General features: G+C 42.8%; 2 protein-coding genes across 2 annotated transcripts in view; one reads left to right on the top strand and one right to left on the bottom strand.

Moving 5' to 3' along the window:
- The window catches only part of capgb (capping protein (actin filament), gelsolin-like b), a 71320-nt gene that overhangs the window by 43584 nt on the left and 13725 nt on the right, over positions 1-14011 (bottom strand). The gene's annotated exons all lie outside the window — the stretch shown is intronic.
- On the top strand, positions 2642-13908 carry zbtb4 (zinc finger and BTB domain containing 4). The gene is made up of 2 exons (XM_056255523.1): positions 2642-2932; positions 6165-13908. The coding sequence occupies exon 2, from the start codon at positions 6556-6558 to the stop codon at positions 11263-11265; it is 4710 nt and encodes a 1569-aa protein (XP_056111498.1). The 5' UTR covers positions 2642-2932; positions 6165-6555; the 3' UTR covers positions 11266-13908.

Here is a 14011-nt window from a genome sequence, read left to right as displayed (position 1 = left end):
GATTTTGTATAATTAATAACTAATCCTTTGTAATATTTAAAATATGATATATATAACACATGCTGAAAGTTTAATCAAACTTGTAGGGTCATTAAAAACAAATATCGCCACCCCGGACATCACTTTTTGGCCACTACTGTATATATAAAAAAATAATAATTATAATGCTTTTGAGATGGGAACTCTAAAAAATAATTGCTCAGAGAAAAAGTACAGAAAATGGTTTAACAAAATCAAAAGTTATCATAAAAAAAAAAAAAAGTGGAACAATTACATAGCCAGAGAAAGAACTTCTTGCTGTTATGAGGATTCTATAAGCTGCTCTAATTTAAATCAGGTTGTACATAGTTGCCTACAACACAATAGCTACAAAATTGAAATAAACCATTTAATTTCATTATTTCACTTAAATGAATGTCATCTGTACAGTTTTTGATAAATATGAAAAGGAAATAAAACAATATATTTTTTTTTTACACGAGCTGTGCAAACATGGATTCTTTGTACTGATCATTTACTCACACTGACAAAAAACTACCAAGCCTCAGAGGGTTAAATTGACATTTCATTCATCTGCCCACAGCCATATTTGTTATCCAGTCCACCCATTGCAGGCGGACATCTGACGACCCCCTCTTCCCCAAAACTCTCCAGGAGTCTGTGTGTGGCTGACTCCAGATGTCCCAGCCTCTTTTGTTACCGTGGAGATTCAGCTGGCCACTGCCCTCTCATTAGTGTCTGCTGATCCATATGTCATGTTAAAGACGGCCTTTGATCAGCAGTGAGCAGGGGAACATTTGAGCCACCTATTTTCACAGCAGACAAAGATTAGAGGCAATCAAATGACAAATACAATAATTTGGAATATGACAAAGCTTGTTTGCAGAGTTGAATGGCTGATTTAGTTTGTGAAGACCCCCTCTGTCTGGCCTCTTCTTACTCGCTTGAGCAAGAAATAAAAAGTTGTAATAAAATTAAAATAATAACATAATAGCATGAATGTATAATTATTAGTGCATGATCCTTGCATTAAATGTCACTCTCACAACATTTGCTATCACACTGACTTTGACTTGAACTGAAGTCTTATCCCAAAGGTACCTTAAATCAAATAGACAAACTTCCATAGAACTTCCTTATCAACAACTACATTTTCTTACCCACACCAAGTGATGAAACATGCATTGCCTACATATCTTGACATGTTTTCTGGCACCACTTAATATTGACTATGGTGAAATGTCTTACAGCTTTACGGTGCATTTTCAACCTATTCCTATACCTATTCCCAAACAGCTCATAACTTAAAATATCAAACACTTTGGGGTGAACCTGTTTAAATAAGTTACCTTAACTATTATGAATTACAAAATAAACATGGCAAGAAACAAATCATTTCAAACGACAAAATACAAACATGTGAAATGAACGTTTTATAATCGAGCTCACAATAAGAGCCCATAGAAAAACAGAATCTGCGAAAGGTGTGAGAAAAGTGACAAAGTTCCACCAAGTCGGAGAGATCATAAGAACAACACCCCTTCCAAACCGAGTTCCCATGGAGACAAGTGGGCTGGCATACAATAGAAGAGAAAAAGAAGGAGTGCGAAAGAGAAAGGAAAAATAGAGAGAAGGACCGAGGGGCACAGGGGAAAGGAACGTAGGATGGGGGGTATAATGAGCTGTTTGGCAGAAATTTGGGCATGAAGAAAAGGGGATAAAAGAGGAAGAGTGAAGCGAGAGAAAAATTTCAGTAAAAACCCTCATTTTCTTTATCCTGTTGCCCTGTTCTCTCCGCAGGTCCAAAATATTTCTGAATGACAAGACAGACAGTTTTAAATCATAGTCCTCCACACACAATTCTGTAGAACAGTTTTAAAAACAGGTGGTTCCTGAACTTTTCAATAGCTATAGATTACGCATTGACAGTGAACTGGATTGATCGATCCAGCAAATGTCAGACGAATTGTTTCAGCAAATGAAGGCAGGACAAAAAGTAAATAGAGGTGCTATTTCTCTGCTTCACATAATGGCGAGAAGGCCAAATCTGTCATAGAGGGCCGTCTCGGCCAAAGACTCCAATGTTTAGTCCTCTGTTCCACCGCTTCTTGCCATAAACGAAGAAGGATCTTTTCAGTCAGTGAAGTAAAAGAGAGGAGAAAATGGAAACCAAAGTGCATGTCCATGCCTTTCTCTTTGATCTCTCATTTGGCTACCTCACTTATTTAGAGTTATTAAAGAGTTTAACCCAAGTATTGTCTGGCGTCTCTCTGTTTCTCCCCACTCCTACTCTTTATCTCTTTCCCTTCGTGTCTCTATGGCCAAGCTTTTTTTCTGTTGGCATGGCTCCTGTTTGTTTTCAGCCATTTTGGGGACTGGCAGTGCTCGTAACAAACTGCTTAAATGGCGTCCTCTCACTCGCTCATTCTCTCCCTCGCTCCCGTTCTCCCTCCCTTCCTTGCTATCATCAGGCTTGGTGTATGTAGAGAGTGTGCATGGTGAAAGTGTGTGTCTAATGAACAGACAAATTTTGAATAAAAAAGAGAATTGGAATTAAAATGAGGCTGGGGGGTGGGTGCGGGTGAGTAAGGGGTACGAGGCTGGGGGAGATGCAAAAACAGCCCAGAATCATGTGTCAGTGGCAAACTGAAGTGTGAGAGAGAGAGAGTGAGCGAGAGTGCAGGCGAGGGAAGGAGAGATAGAGCGGCAGAAGGAGGGGGAGAGTCAGAGTGCGAGAGAGTCGTCTCTGCCCTCTACATAGCGCTGCCTGTATGCACGCGCTTGTCTTTCCCTGTGTTCTCTCTCTCTCTCTCTCTCACTCATTCACGCACACGGGAACACGCAGACCAGGACACACAGACCGAGGGAGGGAAAGTGAGAGAGTGTGAGAGAGAACACATCGCAGCCGAGATGCAGCAGAAGGTTTTCCGAGGTACGTTGTCTTGTTGTGTGCTTGCCTAACGGAGAATGGGAGCGAGAAGGAGACTTTTTCCTCTGATCTATCTCTCTGTCTTCACCTCTTCCTGCTTCTTGCATTTCTGTGCCACTCTCATATCATATCGATGTTGTTTTGGTTTTGTGTAGACACCAGAAATGTGTGTGTGTGTGGGTTTGTGTGTGTGCTAATCAAGGCCTGTCTCCCTTATCCTCCGCTGTTGTGGCTGAACCACGCAGTTCTTTTTCAGGGCTGGTGAGTCGCTCCAAGATTAAAGTAAAATGAGAATAAAGCTTCATACTTTTTGCGTTCTCTTTCCATATTTCTGTTCTGCTGAATTTGGATACTTTATGTTGTGGTAAGTTCACATCTGATGAAATTATCTCAATAGCGAAGGACTCGGTTTTAAAATTAATGACCAAGTGCGTCTTGAAATATGGAGCCCTTAAAAACACCATCTACCTGTGTTTACGCATGGTGGATGATATTATAAGATGCACATTCCCTTTTCAAATTTACAACGTCTTTTCCTGTGTAGCATACTTAGTGGTACACTATTAACAACCCCTACAAGGCCATAGGGTCAGAGGTCGTTAGAAGCCAAGCAGCCAAGTTGTATGGTTTTATTGAGGTGAGATGAATATACGCCAGGGTCAAATTTAATTTACTGTCACCGCTTATGGGTTCAAGTCTGCTAGCATGGGATATTGTAATTGGAACTTTGGCATATGTTAGCATTAAGTTTCTGCCATACTGTAGCAAAAGAGGTATCAATGTTAGAACGGAAACATGGCAGGGCTGCTCATCTTCTAAAACAAACTAAAGCATAATGGAAGCAGGTTCAGGCATGATCTAGAGGAAGTAGCTTCAGCCAGGGTCATTAGTGGAGTTTCTCACTCTATCTGTGATTACATTTTATTCCAGTTTTTCTCTACTTAGAATATTGTCCTTGATCATATTACAGCAACAGATTCATGGGAATCACTTGTCAAGTTTAAACTCAGTGGACCATGTCGAACACAGCGTGTAACATGGGCAGACCCGCTGGAGCATGGCCCGTCATGCCAAATCACAGAGATACCATAAATTGCTCAGGGGGAAAGCAAGGAGTGAGGACATTCAACCACAAACTCATTCTCGGACCATCCTTCTCCAGCTCCCAACTGCTTCCCTCTTGCTCTTCCAAAACAGCCTACTCCTCCTTTTTGCTCTTTTCCCTACCCCTCATCTATCCTCTGGCTGGCTCCACTATGTTTTTGGCAGGGGGTTGTGCAGAGTTCAGTATCTAGCGACAGCCCCCTTTTCACAGTCAGCCTCACCCTGGTGGGCCCCGTCACGGCCACACGGAAACAGGCGGCCTTCACTCATTACCCTTTTTCACTGCCATTCTGTCCATTGTCTCTTTCACTAGCACAGCTAAATTAAAGACCTTTAGCCCATTATCCGGCTTCTTCCGAGCCTCTTCTCAGTTCCTAACCCACTGGTGACAGCATTATAAAACTAGCGGTCTTGTGCGTAAATTGAAAATCTTTACCTGGTTGACTAGCATGCACTTTACGTTCCAGCTGATGATGCAGATGTGATGCTTGTTTTCAATTTCCTACATTTGGGAGAAAGTCAATTTGCCAACCGTTTTTTTAAATTGACTTGATATAATATGTAATTTAGCAAGATGCAACACTTTAATACTTCAGCTCTGACTCTTTCAATCGGTCAGATGTTTGAGTAGAGGGGCAGTTTGAGGGGGAAGGCAAAGGCCTTGTCACGCTTGGCCAGCCTCTTGCGCCAGGAACTGTTTGTTGAGAGGCAGTGTGTGCGTCATATGTGAAGAAAAAGGAGGGTGAGAGGGAGAGATAAATAGGGACAGACGTACAGAGAAAATGAGGGGGTGGCAAATGTGTTTGTCCATTCACTATGCAATCACCATGTAAAACTGTGTCATCCTTAGGCCTTGTTTTACGCCATAGCGGCCAGTCACAACAAGTGCCGGACAGGTTTAAATAATTTTTTCAACTCTTCCTGTCTAAATATACTCTTATGTAACATCTATTATTATGCAGGACATCCTTTGCACACTCTCAGCAGCTGCATTTGTGGTGAGCTGGGCAACGCTAGCTGTCAAGCCACTTGTTTACAGACAGACCGGTTCATATGTGCCTGCACGCCTGCAAAAGTGTTTGCGTGTTGAGAGGAGAATGCTTGTGTGCTCATGCAGCTTGTTGACTGCCTGTGTGTGTGTGTATGTGTGTGTGTGTGTGTTTCTGTGCATGTGTAAGTTTGTGTTTGTGGCTGTTCCTGTCTCCAGGCCTGGATCTCGCTTTCTTCCCCACCTCTCTCTCTCTCTCTCTCTCTCTCTCCATTGCTCTCCCTCCTCCTCTCTTTCTCTCTCTGCAATAACAGTGCTGACCTAGTTTCAGTGTGTTCAGGGCTGCTTGTGGAATTTTACAGAGGCCTGCCTGGCTAAAACGCAGGCAGAAAACCATGACTGGGGATTTTCTCTGATGTCGCATCATTAGTGCTAACTAAGAATGCTCTTTCTTTATGGCTAACAAACAGGTTAAGCAAACAAGATGATCATTAAATAAGCAACCAAAAAGGTTTATGAATGCAACAACAATGTGGACTATTCACTCTCAGACTGCTAAAGAAAAACTGACATGACAGTCTTCTGTCTTCTGCATTACATGCTATATAGTAAAATGACATATTTATACATATATCCAAATAACTTTATCAGGAATACAAGATGCTTCAGTTCAAAAGGCCATCTATATTTTGGTACCTGTTCAGTCTAGGCATATTTGGAGCACTTTGACTATAAATAACACCCTGTTGGGGAAATCTTAATTAAATCTTAGCAGTGTTCAATTAGGTGAAGCGAATGCTGTGACTCAGTGGGGTTGATTGCTGAGATTCTTTCCACACTTTCAGATTTTGTCATGCCAAATTCGGAAACTGAGATGACTGCAACCAACCTTGTCTGACTTGTCTGAAGTTGCATGTATGACTACCCTAATGGATTGCTTACTTTGTGCTAGCTTGTATTTTATAGTCAGCAAATTCTAGCACACTGATTTGCCATCACACATTGCATACTTTTGTGTATGTGTATTTCTTGACAGTTTAATACTAGCACAAAACTCTCTGGTGTTAGTGGTTGTCTAAAATATACAATGTTTCCTGTGATTAAAACAATATTTGAAAACAAATTATTTTCGTTCTGTTGCAGGACTAAGAGCGGGGTCATGGTGTCGGGAGAGGATGGCTGGGACCCTCTCCACACCTGCGCTGCACTCTTGGAGCTGAATGTTCAATGCACGGCAATCCTCGTCCTGTTTTATACCAAGATAATCAAAGATGCACAATGTTACCTACATCTAGGGGTCGTCATCTCTGAACTTGACCTCCATGAACTGCCATCTTCTTGATCTGAAATTTCTGTTCTCCATCATCCTTCAATCGACAACTTCTGCAGATAGATATATAGCTAGAACAGACACTCTTTAAAGTCTTTTCCTGGACCTTGCTGGACTACAGATATACCCTTTGACTGTCTAGTGCTCTGTTTTTGGCCAACGATAGCCTTGGAGAACATCTTAGAGAACTTGTACAAGGATCCAATGAAACACAGAAATAAACACATGAGAGGAGACAGGATGGGAGAGGGCACGGAGGAGGCAGATGGTGCCAAAACTACGAGGATATCGCTCAGTTTTCCCCTCAGCGCTGGATTGTCTGGCTTTTCTGGACAGAAGCACCGCTCCTCATCCAACCCCACTTCCTCTTCTGACGACCATGACAGAGACAGCTCAGATGGCACGGCATGGAAGGGGGAAGCATTCAGAGACAAACAGCTATCCAAAACGTCATCAAAAACTGAGCGCCTGCCATGCTCTTCCTCCTCCTTCCCAGTTGATCTAACTGCTCCAGTCAGTAAGAACTGCAAGCCATCTCTGTCATTTTCTGTTGATGGAAGTGGTACCCGATACCCAAAATCTCCCTTACAACACTCTAATAAAATGGACTGTTCAAAAGAGACAGCTGGGGTTAGTCTCAATAATGGGTACAAAGAGCATTCAACAACAGAAACAGCACACATCCTTTTCAACCTCAGCGCAAGAGCCTACCAGGACCAAGGTGTAAAGGATCCAGAGAGTTCAAAAGGCAAAAAACGCAAGGCAAACAGCCTCCATGTTGAACTGAGCCTTCCTCTCCCTAGCATCAACCCTCGCTCATCCTCATCAACCCCTCCTCCTCCTCCTTCACCCTCGTCTGTCTCTCTAGCTTCCTCCCCCTTGACTCTCCCCACGCCATCTTTCCATGACTCCTTTAGGGCAGTGCCGAAGCCAGAACTACTGTGTGGGGTGTGCCACCGTCTGTTCAGCACTGCCTCGTCCCTCACTGTTCACATGCGTCTCCATCGGGGGGGACGAGTACTCAGCTGCCGCCACTGTGGCAAAGCCTTCATCCATAATAAAAGACTGCAATCCCATGAGGCCACCTGCAGGCAAGGGCTGCCAGCTTTTCCAGTGCCACCCAAAGAAGAGCCCCTGGAGGAGGGTGAAGTGGAGGGGGAGAGAGCAGATGAGGCTCCAGAGCCAGAACAGCTTGGACAAGAAACAAGGCCTGGACGACCCATAAAGAAAGTGCGCGACCTTTATGCCCATCATGCTGAAACACTGACTTGCAGGGATGCCCTGGGGGAAGAGGATCACTTTGTAAAAGTGGTGGATGGACATATCATTTACTTTTGCTCCGTGTGCGAGCGCTCTTACATGACTTTGTCTAGCCTGAAGCGACACTCCAATGTGCATTCATGGCGCCGAAAGTACCCCTGTCACTACTGTGACAAGGTTTTTGCTCTGGCTGAGTACCGCACCAAACATGAGGTGTGGCACACTGGTGAAAGGCGCTACCAATGTATTTTTTGCTGGGAGGCGTTTCCTACCTACTACAACCTTAAAACACACCAAAAGGCTTTCCATGGTATCAATCCTGGCTTGATCTCAAGTGAGAAAACAGCCAATGGCGGTTACAAGCAGAAGGTCAATGGCCTTAAACTGTACCGCCTGTTGCCCATGCGATCTCTAAAGAGACCTTACAAAACATATAGTCAGCCAATGGCTGATGAACTACTCACTTCTGATTCATCAGTTACCCTGCCTTTATCTATAGATGGCAGCCTTCCACAACCTTTAGACACAAAAAAATTGGAGTCTTTCCTGAAAGATCTTAAAACCCCAGACATCAAGGCTGAGCCTGAGGGATTCCCTATCAGGTTGAGTGTGGAGCAGGGTAAAAAACTAGCTTCTCCCCAAACAGACATGACAGAAGAAGCCAGAGAGACAGAGGGGTCAGATTTATGGCTGTCAGGTAGTAACAATGGCAAAGGAAAAAATTCAAAGTGCCCAGAAGGAGCCGTCTCTTCAGTCATTGCATTTGCACACAGCAAACCATCAGTCATAATGCACAGCACTGCAGTTTCTTCCTCTGTCATTGTTCACAGAAATAAGATGGACTCTGAGGAGAGAAAAAGAAGTCCAGAAAATCATACAAAGACAGGTCAAAAACAGATTAGAAAACATAGCCAGAGAGAGCACACAGAGGCATACAGGGAAAGGGATGCTGTCAGTTTAGACCCAGAGGTCTTGAAAATCAGACAGCCAACAGAGAAAATTCACAAGGGACGAAAAGTTCACAATAAAACAGAGTCAACTAAGACAATACCTTTAGTGGTGGGATCGGAAGTCAAAGGCAGCGGTCCACTTTGTCAGATTACTGTGCGAATAGGGGAGGAGGCCATTGTCAAACGGAGCATCTCTGAAACAGATCTAAGGAGAGACAAAAGCCCTACACGCAGCAAACCCAAAAAGAGTAACCAATCACAAGAGGACCAGAGAGAGCAACGGCACACCCATCACCACCAACGTAAACACCGCAACTCCAGTCAGGAAGGAAAGGAGGGGGAGTCCAAATGGAAAAACCCTAAACTCAAAGGTAAGGTGAGGAAATATTTCTTCCGGCAGGAGGTCAGGGAGGACAGAAATGACCATGATGTGGAGGACAACCTATGGAGGCCTTACTATTCTTACAAACCCAAGCGAAAGGCTCTTCATATGCAGGGGGCAAAAGCTTGGAAACGCAAAATGCACTACAAACGATCCCTGAGGCCTATGAGGAGAGCTGAGAGACTCATAAAAAATTTTAATAAAGAAGTTGAGAATGAAGATGCAGATGAGGGAGAGGAAAGGAGACAAAAAGTAAAGAAAGAGCAGAGAGAAGTTACTGATCCACAGAAAGCTGAAGTCAAAGAAACGTCACACACTTTTCCTGTCTCTTCAAGAACAGAACAGAAGGAAAAAGAAAAGGGAACTCCTGGAAAGCCTGATCTCCCTCTCCCTTCATCTGTTCTTCAGGCTACATCCAATCCTCAACACACAGCATCCTCTATCATCAAGCAAAGATGGTCAGAAGATCAGGCATCTGAGTGCGGAACATGTGGCCGCTGGTTCTCCAGCCCAAGAAAACGAGACAAACATGAGTTGACACATCTGTTTGAATTTGTGTGCATGCTTTGCAGGGCACCATTCCCATCACAGTCCAAGCTAGAGGAACATCAGAGAACTCAGCATCCAAAAAACAAGCCCCTGTCTGCCCCTACTTTCTTCACTTCTCAGTCATCAAAAAACGAGGTGGAAATGAAAGTGGATGAGAATGGAGTGGATGGACGGTTCATAGAGAAAGGCAGCCCAGTTCGCTTGGGCAGGAGGCCTTTGATCAGATATACATGCTCACAATGTGATAAGGTCTGCAAAACCTCTGCTGCACTCAATTGCCACCTCAAGCGACATGAGTTAGGCAGTTCAACCGAGGTTGAAGACACACAGGAAAAACAAGACATGCCAAGCTACGCACCTTCTGCAGCGGAGACTTTACCAAGCAAAGGTTTAGACACCAATTGTGAGCAAGTACAGCCTGTGTCTGTCATATATTACTCCAAACCAGACTGTCAAATCACTGAAAACCAACTAGGTGAGAACATGGAAGAACACCAAAGAGTCAGAAATTGTGAAAGCCCCAAAGTGGCAACTAATGACAAAGTCCACAGTCCATTGTGTGCACAGTTTTCCCAAGTTATCCACAGTCCCACTTTAGAAAGGTTTAACGTCATCTCTCCTAACCTCCCTAGTGTACTAGTAATGAATGGTGCAGAGTGCCTAGACTACAGAACACCAGAAAAACGGAATTTAGACACACTAAACCAACAGAAAAGAACCCAAACGCTGAGCGACAGGCAACTCCAGGTTTCTCAAATGCTGACAGAGCCTCAGATTAGAAGAGAAAGAACTCCATCTGGACCCATATCACTAAAAACAGGCAGATGTTATGTGTTTAGTGAAGGTGACATTAATCCAAATGAAGATTTCAGTGATTTACAAGATGCCCAGGATCTAAGAATCTTTCCTCAATCCAGCAGCCAAGCCCAAGACTTATCCATGACAACAATACTGGCAAAAAAGAGAGAGCTTGATCAACAGATTAAACATCCATCCAACATCTCAAAGGAACAGTCTTGTAATGAGGAGGTGTCATTGGTAGTGCCCAAAGAGGAACCACTCAGTCCAATACCATCTCCTACATGCTCTGTCATTCAAACCACTCCAAAAGGACCTTCTCAAAGGTATTCAAAGTCACCTTGTCACTCTCCAGGACCCTTGGACCTACAGTTGCGACCACAGCTGGAACAAAGCCAATCACACAGAGGAAGGCACAACACAGAAAAACAGGGTCTTATGTTGCAAGCGAATTCAGCTGGGATGAGTGAGCCTTCTTCCCACACCCTGCTACATTCTCAAGTGCCCACAGCAGAGCCTGAATCAAAGGACAACACCTCTTTCACTCCTACAGAATACCACATGGGCTCAGGCTACCCTGTCCAGGAGCTTACTCTTCCCTTGGTCATACCTGGAGGGTACTGCTCTGGTAAGAAACAGGAGGAGCAAATCCTGATGTCTTACCCTGCTGGACCCCTACCTTTTCCATCACTTGGGAAGATGGTATCCCACTCTGACTCTGCTAAACTGCCCTTTTACCCTGACCCCTATCACCTACTGTATGGCCCACAGCTACTGCCATACCCCTATAACCTTGCTGCCCTACCAATGACTCTAAATATGATGGCATCAGGGGACAAAGAGCCCTTACCCTTCTTGCCTTTTTTCAATTACGCTGCTGCCCCTTTAACAGGCACAGTACCCCATCCATTAGTAGTGAACCCCAGCCTATACAACAGTGGCGGCAGCAGTAGCACAAAGCAGGACAACCCATAAGTGAGTACACATTGGCAGCAAGGAAATACCTTTAAAAGAGCAGAGGGGGCCATTAAGGGTGGAAATTATGTTTTTCTGTTTGTTAACTGACTTTTGCACAGCTCTTACTTCTCTTTTGTAATGCAGCAAATGCATAGGCATACATAGGAATCAAACGTGATGGAAAGATGGAGGGGTTTCTTGAAGATGAGGAGAAAAGATTATAAGGGGGTGAAGAACAAACAATATAACGCCCCCTTCAGGCACTGCCAAGATGCACCTTCAACACACCACTTCTTTGCCTCTTCTGTAGTGTCATTAGAGCTTGGATATCCATCCTCAGAATCATTATGATATTATGGATAACACATGAACAATAACAGCTAACAGGATGTGTGTTTTGCTAAATTAATTCTGTCTGTTTCCCATAATAAGGACAGTATAACAACAATAATGATAATAATAGTTGTGTTAATTATACTGCTTGTAGTAATGCAAGGGTGGCTTATCACTGAAAGCAAAATGATCAACACACAGGGAAGGAAGATGCAGCAGCTGTTTTATGTGTGTGTGTGTGTGTGTGTGTGTGTGTGTGTGTGTGTGTGTGTGTGTGTGTGTGTGTGTGCGTGCGTGCGCGCATGCATGAGTGTGTACAGAGTGTGATTTTGTATAGAGGTAATGCATGGAGACTTTGGGGTAGCTCGTAGTGTCATACCTTACATAGGTACTCCAGTCATGTGTTTTTCAGTATTCCGGCTTTATGTGTGCCTGCAGGTTTGTGTAAGTGTTTTTGTGGGGTGTGTTGGGGGTGTAGGCATGCACACTTAAAATCATTTGTGCTGCATCAGCCTTGGTCAGTTCCATGGAAGTTCACGTAAAAACATCATTCCTGGAAAAGCTATTATAATCTTAATAGGTCAGTAAATAGAAAACATAGATGAAGTTCTTCTTTTGTAAGTCATAGCATAGCAACTTGATGGTGTAGCTACATGTCATATGGATTAAACATATTATTATGTGATGCCTTCACTAACCAGAATTATCATGACAAGATCAAATGTATGGTGATTTAGAATCCACTCTACTTTTGACCATGTTATGTATAGAGACATATTGTGTTTCACATAGTTTTGTTTGTAGGATGTGGGTATTAATCCTTGATCATTTATGAAATAAGTCTGTGTACTTCCAATACTCCTGCCAACGGTTTAATCTCTTCCAACAACATACGTTCCAGTCGACTTCATGTTTGTGGCCTTCTCCTCCCCACTGCCCCCTGGTGTCCACCAAAGACACTCCATTCATTGACTGAATTTGAGACGTGACAGAATGGGTGAAACAAAGTGAGACAAACAAAGAATAAAATAGAGTGAGAGTGTGAGAAAAATTTGGCAGTAAAGTGGAGAAAAGCGCAGCTGGGCAGTATACATAAATGGAGCTTCCTTTATAAAGACAGAGAAAATCGTATAGGCTACTTGTAAGAGGCAGTAGCTGGTGTTAGTTTTAGGAAAACATAATCTACTACAAGCAAGCCACCATTTCTGTTGGTTAGCAAATTCTTTCTCGCAGAGAGAAAAAAAGGAGAGGACGTCAGTCAGTCCTGACGCCCCTGCAGGGCTTGCACTATGGGACTTATAGCACTGGAGTGGCTTGAGCGCTCCCTTGTACTTTCTTGGTTTTTGTTTTGTTTTTGTTGTTGTTTTTCACTATATTATTTGTTTGATTTATATATTTTTCCCTTTTTGGTAGTGAGACAAGGCTTGTACTTGAAGCTCATTCAAGTACATAAGAATATGAATGTAATTTAGTCATGAGGTTAAAAAATAAAGATAGTTTGGTAGATCATTTCTGTACGCTGACTTGAAAAATAACATGTAATATTGAACCGCTGGGTATTCATATATATATATATACAGTAGTCTTAGGGATATGTCAAGGAAGTTGGATTCAATATAACCACAACGCATGAGCAACAATTGCTTCTTCAGTATCTTCTGGTGTTGTCACAAAACTCAATTTTCCTTCATATGTGGTTCTTTCATTTAATTTTCTCCTGCTTTTTCTCTTGAGGCATGTACTCACAAAACTTTTTGGACTCTCTTTTTTTAACCCCTCAGTATCAAAATTTTCAAATCTAAAACCAAAAAGAAAAACTCCTATGTTGCCTTATTTCTTTTCCCCAAGGATTACGAAAGCCTTTCAAATACTGCCCTTCCATCTCCACCTCTTTCTCATTCCAACACCCTCTCACTGTCTATTCTCAATATTTTACCTTCTTCCTTTGAATTAAGTGTGAAACTGTGCAATGTAGCCGCAGCACTGTTCATTTCCTGAGGGTAAAACACAATGCAATGAATGGTTGTGGATCATGTAGCTTCACTCGGGTATGAGTACAAGCCTTTTGTTTGCATTGTAAGAGTGTGGTGTGTGAGAGAAAGGTTGTGTTGTGGTAAAGGAAAAGGAAACCAAATCAAGGTCTATCTCCCTTGATAGCTACCAACAAACTTGTGTTTGACCTCTTGTTTTTGCTGTATTTTCTCCACCATGACAACATTTTTACATAAATTCAAGAAATATATAAATGAATGAATTGTATCAACTACCTGTACCAGTGATTGGTTAAACAAAAAGTACATGTTCAATTTGTGTAAACGAATGTAAAAACCATAGTACCATTGAGAGGTTCACATAAAAATGTAACAATTATTTTCAGAGAATGAATAACATTGGATTTGTAAATGTATTTTTTTTCCCATTGAGTATTTAA

This window comes from Rhinichthys klamathensis, unplaced genomic scaffold (assembly GCF_029890125.1).
Source record: "Rhinichthys klamathensis goyatoka isolate OS25496 unplaced genomic scaffold, OSU_Roscu_1.1 h1tg000121l_1, whole genome shotgun sequence".
NCBI lineage: Eukaryota > Metazoa > Chordata > Actinopteri > Cypriniformes > Leuciscidae > Rhinichthys > Rhinichthys klamathensis.
Note: the sequence above shows the minus strand (reverse complement) of the source record. Positions and strands in the feature narration are given on the sequence as shown.